Source organism: Cynoglossus semilaevis, chromosome 9 (genome assembly GCF_000523025.1).
Source record: "Cynoglossus semilaevis isolate Cse_v1.0 chromosome 9, Cse_v1.0, whole genome shotgun sequence".
Classification (NCBI taxonomy): Eukaryota; Metazoa; Chordata; class Actinopteri; order Pleuronectiformes; family Cynoglossidae; genus Cynoglossus; species Cynoglossus semilaevis.
Window position 1 is genome coordinate 4,999,618 of NC_024315.1, and position 19,236 is coordinate 5,018,853.

General features: G+C 39.7%; 1 protein-coding gene across 2 annotated transcripts in view; it reads right to left on the reverse strand.

Annotated features, from left to right (window-relative positions):
• The window catches only part of gstcd (glutathione S-transferase, C-terminal domain containing), a 36,966-nt gene that overhangs the window by 15,710 nt on the left and 2,020 nt on the right, over window positions 1-19,236 (reverse strand). For both annotated transcript variants that reach the window (XM_008316671.3, XM_025058726.1), the window contains exons 3-4: window positions 18,338-18,607; window positions 15,445-15,538 (exon numbers count right to left, since the gene is read on the reverse strand). In XM_008316671.3, the coding sequence (XP_008314893.1) occupies window positions 15,445-15,538; window positions 18,338-18,607 (364 nt within the window). The remainder of the gene's footprint in view (window positions 1-15,444; window positions 15,539-18,337; window positions 18,608-19,236) is intronic.

Genomic DNA, 19,236 nt, shown 5'->3' on the forward strand with positions numbered 1-19,236 from the left:
GCTCCCGATGCTGTAAAACTAATGATGAACGAAAGAAATGCGCCTGCTCTTTCATGTTTTAGCAGAAACCTGGAGAGCGGAGCGGTGGAGACGACATCTCATGGTTTATGAGCTGGGAGTCCTTGTTAAGAGACAGAACTGGAAACCCAAATTGCAAGTGAAGCCTGTTTATGTGGATCCTGTAATAGTGTGAGCCCTAATTTAGACACCGGGTACTCAAGGATAATGTGTGTTGAGTGCAGAGATTTAATGGACTGAGGATAGTTCCACCGAGTGGGGGGGAAAAAGCCAAGCCGAAGTGCAAAAGGCCAGTGTTTCTCCTGGTGTTCAGAAAGTGTACAAATTGATTTTTCTAGCTGCACGCGTGAGTTTTTCAGAGAAAGGCGACTTCACTGTGTGAGGTCAAATCCATACGCTTCATGGAACGGCGTGGGTGGCCATAACAGAGACAAACACCCGCTACTTCTGCCTTTGTTTTCAGTTATTTTTCTCTGTAAAAGCTGTAAAGTTCATGGCATCTGGTCTCCGTGGTAGCATCACGTTTAAGGCTGAAGGTCAGAAAAACCTCAGAACAGAACACGAGCCCAAACACAAGCATGAAAACTCGTATTAGACCCAATTCATACTGTGTAAAATAAATATGGTTCCATCTGTAATTAGCAAAGTGGAAGTGTAATTAATAACAATGTTTAATTCAAGGAGATGCAGAATTATTAGGCACAAAATTAATCATATTTTGTAATTCTATAATTAGATGCTGACATTTACAACATACACATCTCATGTTTCGTATCAAGTACGAATCAGAAATTGGATCCAAATATCCCTACGATCTGCCCGTACTGGAGATATGACACTGATGAGAAAATATATTCAACAACTTCTAACAGCTCCGTATATTAACTGTAATTTACATGGCGAGTCATTTATGCTGCTTCATGTGAAGCTGCTTCCTGAATGTGACATTCTGTCGTGCTGCTCTCAGATCTCTTTGACGAAGCTCGTCTTCGACTGCACGCCGTGAGAACCGAGTGAAGATCCAAAATGATAGATAGAACAGTTGAAGCCTCTCAATTTAAAGTCCAGAGAAAAAACTTCAGTTTAATCCTCCTTTATAGGACCGTAGTGCTGTCTAGTCACACACATCAAAGTCTCTCTCTCCTTCTCTTTCTCGCCCACTCTCACACACTCATACTTGTTTCTCTGCACTTCTGAGGTCTAACTGAAGAAACACTGCATCCTCCAGGCTGTTACTCTAAGGTTATACCATCATAACTAAAAAAAAACAAATCCTACTCCCAACTCTGATCCAGTGGTTCCCAAACCTTCTTCTGCGTGGACCCCAAGTGTAGACAGGAGAATTGATAGATCAAGTTGACAGTATATATGATCATTTTGAGGGGTTTAAGGATCAAAAACAAGTTGTTTGGAATCATGCGAACGTCTATTGGTTCCTACAAAGTGATGCCTCGTCTGAGCCAGGTCAAGCTTGTGTTTGACTGCACTGGTACTGTACAAACTGAGTACAGTAATACATTTTTTTAAAAAGGACAGAGAAGAGAGTCAATGGTGACATTAACTTAGTGACTTTTCATACGTCCACAGTTTAGTCCAGTACTTGACTCGTATTTCCCAATCCCATTTCTGAGATGATTATGTCTACATCAGCAGTAGTATTCTGATAGTCACCCAACTGAGACAATAATGTGAAAACACTTCATGCTGGCTGGATGAATGTACTGCAGTCCTCTTCTGCTGCTCCGCGGAGCTCTACGTCTCCAGCGTCGGTGCCAAAAACACTCAACTTTGAAGCTTAAACCAGCAATTTTAAAAATGCATCCTCGCCTGAAGTAAAGTTGAAAATACATCCAGTGAAAAATGAATATTTCAGTTCCAGGTTTCTCACTTATAATAATTAACCTCCCACGACGGCTAAGTGGGGCTAAGATACTACTGCTAAGCCTGGCCCCTGGCATCTACTTCTTTGGGTTTTATTGATGGTTTTGCATTGCACATGACACACTATCGCCCCCTAAAGGAACAGAATGGGAGGGAAAGAGGGGGCAGTGCCTCAGTAAAATTATGCAGTTATTGTGAGGGGTTTCAGAGTGAGGCAAATTTTAAGCATCACATTTCTTCATTTGTGCCAGAAAACAGCGTTGATTTTGAATCCTTTGTTTAATGAAAATTGCAACTGTAAAATTTGTAAAAATTGTAAAAGTTTAATATTATTCAAATCACGCATAGGATGGACTCTACTCTTCTCTGCTCTAATAATCTGCCTACCATATATGTGTTTTTTTTTGTCATAACCTTAGACAATAGTCAAATATTTATTGAAGTTTGCATATATGTGGGATTTGTTGTCATAACCTTGGACAATAGTCAAATATTTATTGAAGTTTTAGTGAAGGATGATTATTGGTTTGAATTAAACAATCAAAACTTCAGAGCCAAAGGTTAAAAAACCTTTTAATTTAAAAACAATATCCACACACAGGGACAGTAGATTTACAGAGGGATGGCTAATTGAATTCCATGTCACCTCAACAAATCAAGAATGGAGTGAAATTTCCACAGAACACCTTTCGTGTATTTATACTGACAAGAAAACATCCACTCCTTCTGTGCCTGCTGACAGCCATACATCCAGTCTTCAATCTCAGCTGAAAGGCTGTTTTTTTTCTTCATTTTACCTCTCAGCAAACCTGTCTGACCTGTTCCATGGATTGAAAGCTAATTGGCCTGTAATGTTTTCTTTTGAAAGCCTATATTTTTGAACCTCCACAGCATGTTGTGTGGTTGAATGGATGCTATTACATAAAAAATAGAGCTGAAGGTGACAGAACTGAGAGTCCGGGTATAGAGAAAACTATTTCTTTTATTCTGTACGATGTTTGCTTAGTGTAAGAAGTAAACACCAGGTTCCTTTGTCATTGAGCAAAATGGAAAAGCGGTCACCTACACGTCCTATTCTGTTAAAAGGTGTCTACCACAGCGGTTGCTGCTGGCAAAAAGCCACGTCTCTTGCCATTTCCCCCGGTGCTGCTGGAGTACCTGCAGTCTTATCGAGCAGGTTCATCTCACTGATTACAATGTAAACACAAAAGGCCTCTGTTTAGACTCGAGAGATTCACAGCTACCGTCTTCCAGGGGAATAAGTGCACATAAAAAGGCAACACACACAGTCTAACAATATGTTAACTATGTACTACAGCGTAGAGTGTTGAATACGATTATAGAGCATGTCTTCTGTCTGAGGGTGAAAAGGCAAGGCAACAGCCATGACTCGACAGGAACAGATCAATCTGACAATTATCAATAAACAACAGAGACAGAGGACGTTAGTCTTCAAAAAAAAAAGGTAGCTTAGGCATAGTATGTGTAGACAGGAAATGCTATTTTGGATTCAGTTCAGCTGCTGGCCAGCAGGGGCAGTTTTTTATAAATTGCTACAAAAGAAGAGAAGAAGCAACATGTAAACAAAGACATATTCTGACCATCTATCCACTTGGCGTTGCTCTAACGCACCATCGATACATGTTCAACTGTCGTTAGCTTGCATCAGAGCTGCGTCGGTGAGTTCAGGGCAGTAAGTAAATCTGACACGATTGCCTGTAGAAAGTGAGTTCAGTAAATCTGACACGATTGCCTGTAGAACAATTAACATTGTTGAGGACAAGTGCTTCACGAAGGATTTGAAAGTGGTACGCTCTAACATTGTTGACAAGTGTTTCACGAAGGATTTGAAAGTGGTACGCTAATCATGATTAATCCACAGCCGGCCTGCGATTGATTAGATTACATGTTTTAATCGTTTGACAGCCCTAAATAAAATAATACACTTCACAGATGGAGCGATGAGGCGCAAGAGTGAAATGACTAATGCCAACTGACGTGGTCATCATTAAGACAACTCAACAGCTCAGTGGCAATACGTGACTTTAAATTATCCACAACCTTCATGCTACCATAAAAATGTCAACGCCCAAGCTGTGCTGCCTCAGGTGTCCGGTGTCCTACAGACTGACTGCAGGCTCAATTTTCATGTTTTTGCATCTACACTAGAAAATAAATTCCTTAACGTCGAAAAGAGCCTGGAGAACTGTTCCAGACAGAGTTGAACGTCAACAAACAAGAAATATGGCTCCATAGGCAGCCATGTAGGCAGATGGTAATCTTGAGTTAGCGATAACTTCTGTACATGCTTCTTAAACTGACTCCTGCCCAGAAAGAGCAAACAAGACATGACTGAAAGAGATGATGAACGATAAAATAATTACGTTGCGTCATTATCCAAGCTGCAGCTAATTTATTAGTCTAACAGTCGAGACATTCCGACTGCAATTATTTCTCATTTCCCCGTTTATTTCACTTCTTTTTATCCATGACGCATCAACACATGTCATTCGTTGTCATTTTCTAAACTTTTCTTAAACAGTGTGCGCCTTAATTACAGAAAATCAAGCAGGGAGCTATTATACAAGGGTAATGACATGATTTATTTATAAATCTGACTCTCAGTGACCATTGATTATACTGTAATAAATCTTACCAGACAAACCACTAATAAATACACGCAGCATCATTCGAGGTGGTGTGTGCCAATAGTTCTCCAAAAGAAAAAAAGAAAAAACATTTTAATGATTTTTTTGTCCTACAGTTTAATGAGAAGAAATAAGCAGAAAAAGGAGGCAATAAATCAAAAAGAAAATTGATTCAGTCGTTTACTGCGTAAACGTAATATGGTAAAGCAGTGGAAGTCAGCGTGTGGACAAAGAGCATGTAGAGACGAGCCGCAGCCACAGGGTTCAGATGTAATCGCTGTTCTGAGCACAAGGCACATTTAATAAAACAATGTGTGGAGTTGATCTTTGGCTGAGCCTCATCCAGCGCCATCGCTGATTCATATCATGTCCAAATACCTGGATCCTGCTGGAGTCAGGTACATGACCCTGGCTCTGTGTTACCTCAGACAAGATCAGGTTTAGTGTCTTTCAGATCTTTGCGGAACAATATTTCTTGACTTGGCTGCTGCTCAGTCAGAACAATGCTGTGTGTGTGTGTGTGTGTGAGTTAAAACAAATGACAGGGCTCTATGAGAGCTCTTGGAAAGATAACCCAATCAAGTAAAAAAAAAAAAAAAAACTCTGCTACTATCACTGAACTGAAGCTGTTCAAACCTGCGTCCTGCAGCAGCCAAGTCATTAACTGATGTCAACCTCAGATGCCACTAGAACAAGCAATAAATTGTCGACTAAATTGCTGACTCTCACAGCTGAAAACAAAAAAAGAAGAATGCACTAATCACTAACGGCATTACTTAAAATCAACAAAAGGACAAATACTCTGAGCTCAATACTGTTTTGTCAAAAGATTGATTTGGAAACAAACAGAAGTAGATTGAGGCTGAGTGGGTATTATTTTAGTTTTTTTACTGATTCAAGTAGTTTAATCTACATTTAAGACGTGAAGTGCACAACTAACAGCGTAAGTGTTTCTAGGTGAGTTAATTATTTGTGCTATAAAGAAAAAAATCACAAAGATTTGTCACTGAAATAAGGGTTTAACTGATATAAACTATGGAATTTTAAGTTTTAAAAAAGTTTTTACCAGAATAGATTTATGCATTAGTGCTGGTTCAAAAAACTAAAATCCAATGCACATCAGACCAGATGAGATATGTCTACTTAAAGGAATAAAGCTGGGTAGATTTTTATTAGATTTTTTTTTTTTTTTTACATTTCCGTATCACCTAGAAAACAACAAAGAATATTGCAAAACCACCTGTCTCCCTTAGTCTGCTGTTTTTTTTTTGTTTGTTTTTTTAAACTCCAGTCAGTGTAGTCTGTTGGTTTGAGCTGCTGCCACTGCTAATAACAGTCTGGTCTGGGGAGATGGTAATGACGTGCAGTAAACAAGTTATTGTTATCTTCAAAATGTACTGAGCAATTAAGAAATCTAATTTACAACTGTAGGGAGACCTGCATCTGACCCTCGAGATAATACTAGTCAGATTTTACGGAGCAAAAAGAAACGTGTTTATATGCAGCCAAACAACTCCATTTGTATTTTTCTGAGCTGATGAAATGTAGAAAAAAGTAGTTTTTTTTTATCATGTTTAAAGCTTCAACTACTGCAGGCATGAACGGGGGAAAAGGTTTCCTCTTCACAGCAGCAGTTTTCACTTTTTTCGATGTATTTGCACAAGACTGCAGTGACAGGACGAATCAGAGTCGATGAAGACAAACACAAAAAGAAGGAGAAACAAAGCCTTTCTCACTGCATATCTGTCAGCAGCCCTGGAACGACTGTCAAAACAGCAGCAGACGTAGCTGCAGACGGGAGGTCTGCGATATTTTGTAGCTCCACTCGCCCCTCGCACAGGCCAAAACACATTCCTCATTTGTCTGCGTGGCTTGGTTTTAAAAAAGCAACGTCTTCCAAGTCCAATTTTCTTCCTGATGTACACTAATGGTAAACAATGGTATAAACAAATAAAGTCTCAAAACTTAATATATACAATACCAGGCTGTTGAAGTCATGAAAAAAAAAACTAACATCAAAAACAGCTTGGTTGACCAAGGTGCTACACAATAACTAATATAAAGAAACTGGGAACTTGTTTTTTTTTTAATGCAATTAAACTAATAATTCATACTGTGGTTTCAGCAAAATATTTGCTCTGAATTATGACGGGGACAAAAAACCCAGAACTCTCTTGAGCTTTGAATCTACTGTCGAATTTCATATTTTGCTTTTTTATTATTTTTTGCTGAACAACCTTGCAGTGCATCATCGAGACAGACCTGGAGCAGCGTGGTGTCTGTGTGGTGTTTACTGCACTGTTTCAAAATGAAAACATCTCCAGTATACAGCATTTTCCCCGGGCGTTATAACAAGGTGGCCTGGCTTTGAAACCATAATATGTGCAATGCTATGACACTGCACATTTACAGGGCAAAAATACTCCAGCTCTGGTTTGTTGTGGAATAAAAAAAGAAGATATTGCTGTCAAAGTTCTGGATACAAACAAGAAGCACAAAACATCATGTTATTGACTTCACACCAACAGCATAAACATGTTAATTATATGGACAAAGTAAGTTAATGTATTCTGTAAATGACATATATCTGTGTTGTAGGACTGGCCAGTATTACTGCAATAGTAGGTGATGTCAGAGGTGTTTATTATTTAGTTTATATCACTTTTTTAAACTGACCACATCATTAGGTCGTCTGATTTCAGCTCTGTATGTTAGACCTGTAACCACAGCTACAATTGTACTGTCTCAAGTACTTTGAAAAGAGTATTTTTGCCAAAATATTTGTGGTATTTTTTAAGTGTAAACAGGGAGATGACGAATGGAGCTGAAAATAAAGAACACGAATAAGAACTAAGCATATCCAACAAGGTCTTGATTTCTAAGTCAATCAGCCAAAGCAGAAGTGTGCGTGACCTGAGATTAAACGCAGACTAAACACATTTCTGCCGGTAAATGAAAGTCTCTTTTATGGCCAAATATTTTTTAACCACTGAACACAGGCTTCAAAAAAGTTTTAAATATCCTTTTCTACAGCAAAAGAAAGAAGTCAAAACTGTATTTGAAATGCACCAGACCTGACTCTTGTCTCTCCTGAAAGCCCTTCAATTACAATCTAGCTTTGAAAACTAAATAGTTGTTCACATTCACGGCACATGCCTCCCCTTCATCCTTGACTTTCCCATTCCCTGTCGAAGCTGTCAAACCAGGGAGTAAGTGGCCCAGCCTTGGCATCTGTGGAGGGTCGTGTCAATGTCTATTTGCTTTCCACTGTAAAACCCTGCAGTGTGACTTTCAGCTCTCCTCCTGCAGTGCCAAGTCAAGGATAAATAAAGACTCTCTGGCGCTAAGCCAACTGCTATTCCTGCATCTCCTGATTTCCTCGTGAAATGCTACGTTGTCAAACCCGAAGCGCCACGCTGAGGGAAAGAAAGGAGTCCGCGCGCCTCCTCCGTGGAAGCGGCATAAACACACTGACAACAAATACTCATCACGCCCGACAGCAGGCCATTAAACACTAAACGTTTCCCGAAATGGGCATTTTATTATCTCTGCGAAAATAAAACCCCGACACCTAATGTCAACAAATGCCACTGCATTGTGAAAATGTTCTCCTTTCTGTGAAAGTGGAACAAGGATCTGGGGATTGCGAGCGGACATTAGCGCCGTATAGGAGATACTTCCTGGAGATAATGAGAGCAGGATTTAGATGAATCATTGTGTCTTCCTGGGCCACCTGCACACTTGAAAAACATTCCATCCAAGCTGCAGATTCTCACAAATTCTGGTCTTGTCTGACACAAACACAACCCACCCCTATAGCAGGAAGCCAACAGCATGTGGGTGTAAAACCTGAGGAGAATCTCCACCTGAGGGAAGGAACCTGAACCAGAGGAAGATTTCTCTATCACACTGTTCCACCGCTGAAAACCAATAGGACACGTCGCTCGCCTGATTGGTCTACAGTTACAGTTTACAATAACAAATCTGGAATTGTATTTAATACTTGGGTCATGTAGGGGTCAAATTAGGTCAGTAAAATCAGTATAAACTTCAGGAGTAGAACTTTTAAATAAAATTCACAGAGGTCTAATCTGAGGAACTCTCCTGAGGTGAAGGTCTGGAGGACGCCTCCCATTCTGACCTTTATATTTCATCAGTCAGTGAATGAATATACATAGTCCATATAAAGTCAGTAAGTGAAATAAAACGAGTACATCTATTCATATATCGAATAAGAAGTATTTTCTTGAAATTATATAAAACTACTTTTTGGATCGTAGGTTCGGATCAACAACAATGATGTCACTGACGTCACTGTTTGGCAGTTAAAGGCTCGATGTGACGTTGTCTGAGTCCAAAGTCCACCCTTTAGTGACTGCTGCTTTACTCAGAGAAAGACCATTTAAAAGTGACAAAAGCACTGTTCAACAGCAGCAGCAGCAGAACAGGTTTGATTATGTTCAAAGATAACTGCCTCAGTACTTTTTAAACTGAATTAATTCCTAATTTTTCATCTACATTTTCATGAGAAATCTTCGAAGTCTCTGCAGGCAAAAAAAATAAAAATAAAAATCAGGCACCTAAAAAAACCAAGGTGTTCTTTTATGCCACAGTAAAAAGCTATTCATGACATTTTAGTGAAAGTCCATCAGGGCATCAATCAACAAAACAGCAATTTTCTGACAGTTAATAAGGAAAAAAAAAACTCACATCCCGTTGCTGTATCAAGAGTATATTTCCTTGCAAATAAATAATGCAATAAAAATGTTAAAAAAACTGTTGGTGGAAAAAGTTCAGTGTCACTATGAGGTGACAGCAGCCTGACACCGACTGTTCTGGCAGCACAGACGTGATATACAACCGGACAGAGAAAGAAAGAAAAAACACAACAGGATGAGAGCAGAAGTAGAATAATTGAATTCAGCCCGACTAGATGAAGTGTTCCTTGTCTTTTGTAATTAGTCTTTCGACAGCTATTATATCACAGAATGTACTGAGTCACAAAATGAGCAAATGGAAGTGACTAACAGGAAGTGACAGTTCATCTCTCTGCACAGAGCGGCCCATCACTGTCCCCGCTTTAATTGCTCATTTTTGGTCGCTGCTCTGGTTTGAAACACTGTGGAAAATCTTTATAAAATCAGGAGGAACCATCCGGTTCTGGTACAATAACTGTCTCTGCCTCTCTGTGTCAGTCTCACTTTCTTTGGATTCACGTCACCAACAATAGTAGAGTCCACATCACTGTCTTCTCTGTATTAATAACAATATTATTAACAATATTTTATTTGTTTTGCTGTAAACTCTGACGTTTTAAGTAAATTCTACGTCATTCAAGTCCACAAGTTGTTTTCACAAGTACTTCTAGTTTACTTACAGTAAAGTACTTGTATAAAATATCTATGGTCACTGGCAGAATTGCAGCAAATGTTTCTTATTTAAATGTAATCAACGTGATCAGTAAGACGTCCTAAAGGGACTGCAAGCCGTGATGCAGAACCAATTACAAAGTTTTGGAAAACCTTTAGCATCAACGCCGACTTTAATGGGTTGTTGAACTTAATTTTGTTGGGGGAAAAAATATATTTTTTAATTACTGAAAAAGTGAGACTTGTTGTTCTATGGAGAAAACGATGTGATTGATTGGTTGAATGTTAGATACTTTTACAGCTTGAAAACCACATATGTGATTGATTGGTTGAATGTTAATAGATACTTTTACAGCTTGAAAACCACAGTGTTGTCCAACTCCACCGAACCCTGGGAAAGGTTCAGGCAACTGTTACATGAACACAGAGCACTGCCTTCACCAGAGATTAGTGAATGAAACAAACCAAACGAGGCACATGAATATTCATGGTTTGACATTTGGGAAGAGCTCATAACGGAGGCAGCCGGTGGCCGTGCATTTCAATGGGCACGACTGAAACATCAACGCAAACAGTCAGACTCTGGGTTGAACCTCCAGAGAGTGCAGATCTGTTTGAACTTAAATCGTAGAAATAAAGCACCAATTATCCCTCTAATTGGGTCTAACGGAGCTGGCTGCCTGTTGTGCTTGCTCCCGTGTTTACTGTGCATCTTCAAATCTTCAATTTGAGGGCTGTAATGAGTTCAATTAATTAGCTGTGAGAGGGGCGATTCAGGAGCCGCAGCTCACTGTGGGAGGCTTTGGAGCTCAAAGGAATGAGGTGTTTACCCAGAACCCAACACCAGAGTTCAGAGTCACGTCTTGAGCAGCAGTCAATAACAAACCTTTTTGAATTGTAACTGATATTACCATATGCTGCGACACAGTCTTTTATGTCTGGCTTCAATAACAGGGACTACGTAATTTGGTTCAATTATAAATTCAATGACAGTGTTCAACACAAACGCATTGTTCCTTGGAGGTAGGCAGAAAAAGATAGAAAAAAAAACAAACTCTGAGCACGGTTTTACACATGCAGGTAGCAGCAGTAGAATATTATTCCTTAAGGCCTATAATATTCCTATAATAAAAGGAAAATCAGGAATATTTGCGAAGAAAGGATAAAAAATTCATTAGAAACATTGGAAATGGGCTAGCATCTTTGCCCTAAAGGGACAACAGTAAATTGAAAGTTGGTCTCAATAAAAAAAAGAAGAAGAAAGAAAAAATTGCATTACTGCCTTACAAAAGAAATTTATTGGCAAAGCTCAGAGGAAACTGGGAAAATAAGAGAAAATGTCAAAAGCAAGATCAATTATTTAAAGAGATTTTTTTAAACACTGTGGCTTTTCCTTTTTTTCCCCCACAAATGCATGATGGGAAGGTTGAGACAAAAACGTTTTCTCATAGTTTCTCAACAACGCAAATCAACTGTGTATTACAGCCAGAATAGGTGGACGGATTATTGGCTGAATTATTGGACAATGTGCAAGAAACTTCCTCATATGTTTATTTAATCTGCTTGAGACATCGTGAAAATCTCCCTGAGCCCGAACAACGTAACATTTAACGGACCATAAACTCCCGAATGTACTCTAAAAGTAAATTTAGTTTCCGGCCAATGTAAGAACATACTTAGCATCTTAACAAGCTAAAAACAAACACTGCAAGAAAAAAACACATCTTCCTTAACGCCTTCATGTGCATCAGTGAAATGAGTCGACCATAACTCCAGGTACTCTAAAGTACTGTGGTACTTTGGGGAATTTATTCAGGCTGAGAATATGATGATGATGCAGGAAGATGTTTGGAGAGCGGGAAGTTCCAGCTGAGCTGCAAACATTGAATGTGGCCTGTGTTAAATGTTGCCTCGGGGAAGGCGAGGAACGGCCATCGCGCTGCTGAATAGTCATCACTGCAACAATCAAACCCATTAAGTACTCAATTAGTTGCCAGGCTACGGGCAGAACAGGATCACGGCGGGGTAAGTGACTTGACACAAAATAGTCCGGCGAGTTTAACGTTACATGAAAAAGAAAATGTGAATCTACTTTTTATATTCCCATTATACAAATCTTTTTAAGAGGAATTCAAATTTTAAATTTCTTTTTCCCCAAAATCAAATTTTAGGTTGCAGTTACCCCAAAATAAGACAGTGACAGGTAAAACAGTGGTAAAACCGTTTGCCAATAATTATTGCGATCAATTTCGGCAAAAAAAATACGCAAAAAATATTAAAAGTAATTAAAGTTCAATTTCGGCAAAAGAAAAGCGCAAAAAATATTAAAAGTAATTAAAGTTAATTATAGGTTTACACACTCTTGTAAACCACACTGATAACAATTAACAACTACAACCAAAAGTTTCTTAAACCAGAATTTCTAGTCTTTTTTTCATAACATAACCACATTAACCTAATAAAAACCCATCACACGCTTGAAATCCCATCTCTGCTGCAGTTACAACGGGAGGCCACAGACAAACGGTGCCAGTTTCCACCGCAGCGGTCCAACTTCTGTCATGGTCTTGTAACCTAAGACAAAGACATGAAAACTCATCCCATCCACTTGTACCAAAACAAGCCTGGAGCGTCTAATAGCAGCACGTCTGAAGCATGACAGCTATGTGGTTTCCTCACAAGCGCTCCTTTCTATTTCCCTGCCTCATTGTCTTGCACACCCCTGCTTCCCCTCCTCTGTGGTCTCCTGATAACCCCCGTCTCCCCTCGTGCGGTCTCACCCTTATCTCAATCTTCTCCTGTCACACACCACCTCGTTCTGTACCTGCTTTTTTCGCTGCCTACCCCTTTATTAGGTGAAGCGCCAGAGACAAGACAGTGGCTGCTCCCCACAACAGCCCACCCTGTGTTCACTGCTGTCGCTGTTTACCCTTCTGCAGACGGCTCTCACCACGAGGGAGACAAAAAAAAACAACCTCACACTCACAGAGGTCCCTTTGTTTCTCTATACACTCTGCATACCTGACCATCTGTGTGTAGGATTTGTTGTTATTGAATGCAAATTAGTTGGGTCAACACACTTGAGCCTCATGCAGCAGAAGGAAAGAGCATGAATCTTCCTACATGTACAACAGTTAGGACTTCGTTCACCCTGACAATGGTATTTCATTCCTTTCGAATGCTCATTACTGCGCTACACTTTTCCCTAATATAGTGTTTGTCAACATTAGGGTTGCAACCCCGTGTGGGGTCGCCTGGAATGTCCACTAAGTGATGAAGATAACGGTCAGGGACCACTGCCTTAATATGCTAAAAAAGAAGAACACTCATAAATTATTTGAATTTTAATTTATGTAATGAATAAATAATGAATAAATAAGTGCATTTAAAATGAAAAAAGAGAAAAATATTCATATTAACGTGAAGAGATAACTATCAACTAAAAAAAGTTTTGATCCTATATGTACAAGTATTAAACATGGATCAAAGACTGAAAATGTAATATGTTAACACTAAACATGTTATTATTGTTATCAAAGTGCTTTGAATGGCTGAGCCCAAAGTGTTGTAACTTTAATTCCAATGCATCTGATGCTAATAATACAGGTATGGAACATCGTACTTCATATATACTGCTCTTAAATCCACAGTAAAGTATACACGGGGGTGTACACAGACATTTGTTCACGGTGCAAAAGCAGATGGTTAGGAAAGCCCACGCACAGAAGCCCAGGACAAATTGGCTTCCTTTTTGTTTTTCGCTACTCTTAGATTATACAGCACAGAAAACACAGGGGTGACCCACCAACCAGCCAAGCACTGCAGGATGGAGATATCCACAGTGCTGTTCATCATGCAGAGTACCAACAGAAGTGCAGCACAAAAAAAAAAACCCTCGCTTCTCCTGCTCAGAGTACACATGCTGCCCACACCGTGAAGTACACTCCTGTTATGAAATGTTTAATGTAACTACGACTAATTCCAGTCCAGTAACAGAGCAGGAGCAGAGGAATGGGTTCATCACCGCTGGAGAAATACATGTCAAATATAACAGAGTTATCAGCTAAAAGAACCAGAGTCAAAAGATTGAATCCAATTATCATACTTCACACTGTGTTATTAATTGTTATATCCACTTTAAATATTTATATATATATATATATAGGTAGATAGGTCTACTGCTGAGCTCCCCTGAACTGAACATTATTTTAAACACTGTAATTACCATAAAATTGCTATTCTCATAGAGCAAGGGAAAAAGTGGGAAATACAGAGATTCTTTTTATTTACCTCGCTGTAACCCCCCCCCCTTCCCCCTCTTTCCACTGCAAAAGCCCCCAGCTGCTGCCCTACAGCGTCTTGCTTTGTTGGGTGATTATAGTATTGTAGGCCAGGCATGTCCAAATTCTGGCCCAGGGACCAATTGCAGCCCGTGGTCAAATTTTATACAGCCTGAAGCATCTGTCTCAAAATGCATCACTTGTGGCTTGAGTTTTAATACACACAGATTTCAACTTCCTGGAGTTTCTTTTTTTACTAAAAAAAATTATAACCTCATCCTCTAGGCGGGTTGGACTAAGATTTGTCAACATGTGATGAAATAAGAATATGCAGTTAGCAAATACATTTTCACAAAATATTTAATCTGCATTGCATGTTGATGGTTCAAAGAATGACAGAGAATTAGACCGTGTTGACTTCATTAATCTTTGATAAGAGTTTGGACAATCAATGAATGAACGAATTAATGAATAGTTTACACACAAATTGTCCAGTCTTAGGATGTAGGTCAAGGTATTTAAATTTAGAATTATTGCCTTGACAAATGTGACATACAGAGAAGGCTGTTCATTTTAAATGAAAACAGGAGTCTGCCAAGATGACAGCTCTGGACGTACAAATGTTTTTAAATGAGTCAGATCACAAGGCCGTCTCCTGGGCAGCTTTTCTCTTATTTTTGGCACTACTGACTTTAGAGTTGATTCATGTCGGGGCTCTGGCTGCATCATTCCAAATCTTTTATCTCCTGATCAGTGGAACATTTTGGACAAACATTTTCCATTGACATTCCACATCAACTACAACCTAGTTTTGGGAGACATTCAACCAGAAGCTGGAAAGATTTAAAATGTGGTTTTATGGTAGAGGTAATGTCACAGACCCGCACCACTTCCCACTTATGAGGCAAACAGAGCATCGGTGGTGAAACACTGTTTCTTCTTCTGCATAAATTCATTATTTGAATTGTGATATATAAACATACATCTACGTGTTATTGTTTTGTCTTTCTGTTCCATCAACACAGAGAAAAATACGTTTTTTTCCCCTTAAAAATTAGGAAAGTTGATTATATCATTAATCATGATTATTTGTGATTAATCACTGGCCTGCGATTAATCAAATCAATATTTTAACCATTTCACACCCTTTATGAAATCATCAGAGATCAGAGGAGACGCGCCGGAGCAAAAGTAAAGTGCAGAGGGGGGCAAATTGGAACGAGCTGAGAGACGGAGATTTGAGGTTACCTTCAGTAGGGTTTATAGCTGCTGGTAAGCTGTCCCACGGGAGGGTCCAGGAAGGGCACGGATGAGGAGTGTAGATAGCCTCGATGCCTTTCTCCTGAGGGAGAGACACACATATGCTGGGGTTACCATAGAAACTGAAGTTGAATGCCTGAAGTAAGGTGGTCCTAATGGTTGTAATGGGGCAAATCACTAAGAGGCTACGAGTGCCTTCTTGGCCCTGAAGATATAATTATGAAGATATTTCTGGTAAGAAAATGAACGACTTTTACAACATTAAATATTTCTCCAGGTACATAGGTTTCATTCTTGTATTCCGGTTAGATAAAAACAGCATAGGAATACTGAAGTGGACTTATTCATTTTTGTCACAGTCGGTAAAAAGGCCATTATATTAAGTACCACAGCGGCTGAGCTCCTGCCTCTGTTTCTCCCTGGTGAGTAGGTTTCCTCTAAGTAAAACCAAAGAGTCCTGAATAAGGTTCATTGGAGACTCTTAATTGACCATAAGCTGTGAAGGCATGTAAGTGGTTCTTTGGTCCAGTGATGGATCGGTGACCTTTACTGGCTGCACCAACCTATTGGCTACAGCTCACCCACCGACTATGAACTAGATAAGGTGTGAAAGGAAAAATGGTCACAGGTTTAAATGAATGCAAGATTTTGTTTCATGGAAAAATATGTGGTTTTATCTGGTCTTCACATCATCCCTGGTCTGCTCTAGTCTGTACAACTGGCTGTTATGACAAATATATGATGTTTTTTAGCTGCACTTATTATGGATTATCGATGTTTATTTCAGCCTTTTATTTTAGTATTACTTTATTTAGTGTTTCAATCAAACTGTCAACTAATCAAGTTTGGTTTGTGTCAAGCTTTTTTTTTCACTCACCTTTTTGTTAAATCTCTTAAATCATAATTAATTTAATAAACTTTTAGGTTTGACTGATGCCATAATGTGGCAGGTTTAGAACTATTAATTATGTTTTGCATAAAGGAAAAATAATTACCTAAAAACACAGAATCCCTGAAATGCTCTACATACTGTGAAGAGCGGCTCATTCTAAGGACCCAGTTGATTGCCCTCTTGTATTACACAATTAATTGTCAACACATATAATTAAGGAACAATGTGAAGAGGTCTGTCTGTCACTGCGAGTCTTCACTGCTCAGTTATTTGAACTTTTCACATTGAGATTCATTAAGTGTGAATATGAAGAGATGTTTGTATCATTATGATTGATGGATTGACTTTTTTTTGTATTTTTAGGTGTAAAACAAATCACTAACTAAAATAAAAATAAATACAAAAACAGACTAGAATTAATTACCAATAATGAAAACAAATGAAAACAATATTTTTGGGGGGAATAACCATGTAACCACCTTCATCTAAAGTCTTTTTTAACACAGTACTGTATAAATACACTGTAGTCAATACAGTGGACAGGTGTTCCAGAGCTTTTGTTGTGTGGTGGTGGTGTGTGTGTGTGTTTGGGGGGGGTGTTGATGGTGATGGGTGACTGAATGCTGCTACTGAAAAATGACACTCACGGAATCCTAAAAACATGTTGTTGAGTCTGATATTGTGGAGCAACAGCAGACGGCAGTTTTCATCCTGTAATCTGCAGTCGCGGCCACAGTTCGGTTTACATTTAGTTCACAGGTTGTGCGTCCACACATCACTGCACAGGCGGTTTGAACAGCACGCACGAGTGTGTGTTAACGGAAGTGAGCCAGAGTTTATGATCCATTTATATGGTTGGTAGTGTAGGGAGATGAGCCCTCCGCCTCCAGTTAGCGGCATTGATGGATTGCATGTCACCGTGTCAGACGTTGCACTTCTACTGGCAGAAACATGCAGCCACATAAGAGCTGGTATGAACAGACACACAGTTAGGCGGGGGCAGTACAACAGCTGCACCGCAGACGTGACGGTGGCGACATGTAGCTATCTTTGTAATCCTCTACACAGATAAAAAAGAATGGTGTCCATTGTGTGTGTGTGTGTGTGCGTGCATGCCTTTCTCTCAGTTTAATGGCTGATTTTAAAAGTGCCATTAAAGACTGTCATTTGAGCACATCTGTGGCCGTCTGACTAAAACTCATCCAGCGCCTTGGCACATCCCCTCCTGACCACCCGCCTCATTCCTCCTCGGTCAGACTCACTTTTACTGCCGTCTCCTTTCGCCTCGCTCACTTCCTCTCGCTCTCTCTCTCCACGTCACTCAATTACAGACTGGTATTAATACTCAGCCAACAGGAAATCACACAAACATATTTGCTGAGAAGAGCAGAGGAACACGGCCAAGTGTATAGTGTAAAGGCTGAGCAGTGAAAGGTCAGCGAAATCTCAGCAAAATTTTACAGTAATGACTTGTTCTGGTTATAAAAGTCTGTTTTGCTGGACTGGATTTATCGTTTTCATCATTTTAGAAATGAGGATAGACTAAATGTGCATCGTCTGAATTACTAACAGGATCCTGTGAGACAACAGACCTGAGTTTTTAAACTCATAGGCTGATTATTTTACTTTTTAGGGAAAGGCCAGCGTTTACGCAATTTTGCCCAGGCTGATAAATACACGTCAATCAAAACCTCCAGGGGGAGACATTCACATTAAAAAAAATTTAAAAAACAACTGTAAAACAGCCTTCTTAAAATGTTAATCCTTTAAGTGAAAGCACTTAAAGTGTTAACGCCGTGACAGGAAAAGCAAAAGTTTGACAATTAACTAAATCTGCCACGAGCAAAAATAATACCAGAAAACTTCACTTCTGAAGGTTGAATTAGCAGGAAAAAAAACACGAACCGATGACGTGTGCAAAATAAGAACTGCGGTTTTGACAAATACTGACAGGTTCAATGTGATGAGAAAAATATGAAAAATATGTACTTTAAGTTTGGTCATGGTGGGCCTGGGCCCCCCGACAAAAGGGAGCTGTGTGGTCACATCCTGGATTTCTTCAGGCTCCAGTAGGTTAGCAGTGCTGAGCTCTGCTGATGGTCCTGGGAGTTCGACCGTGGGAACTTGGGCAACAGAGAGATCCATCCCACAATCCTTGGCAGCTCGAAGGACACCTGGTACGGCTTGGACACGGCTGTACCATCGCAGCAGATGAGAGAGCTGGTGTAGGGTGCCTGCAGCATGAACTCGGAGGGAACACTGTCAAGGACGGACAGAGGAGTTAAAAAAGACAACATTGATGATTTATTAGGAGTCAAACCTGAGGTGTCATCTCTAACTGAGCTTCACTTTGACTTAACGTGCTCATCTGACTGCTGGACAGACATACATACAGAGTAAAAATATCAAACCAGTGGCAGATAGGTAGAGGAAGGACAGAAAGAGAGACGTGATAACAGAAACCCTGTCAGTCTGTGTGACAGTGTGTGGAAGACAGAGGTGTAAAAAAAAAAAAAAAGGGCGACACTCCGCAGCAGGATTCCACGTTGCTCCAAGTGTCATGGACAGTGACTGGTGTTCAGCGGAGACACGCTAGGCTGAGTGTGAAACTAAAAACCACTGGAGCACAGCTGACTAGTAAAAGCCTCATTGTGAGAACTCCCGTTTATTCCCACAGTTAAGGAATAGCACGGAGACGACCAAACGGTGAGATAGAGGTCGTGATCCACTCCACTGACAGATGGTATAGCTCTCCTAATCAATAATAATACACCTCTGAACAGAACAGCCTCGGAAACCCCCCTCCTCCACTGCATTTACTTCAGTTCCTGCTACTGTATTTAATTCTAATAAGAAAATAACCATTGGTAATGGTTAATTCATAAGCC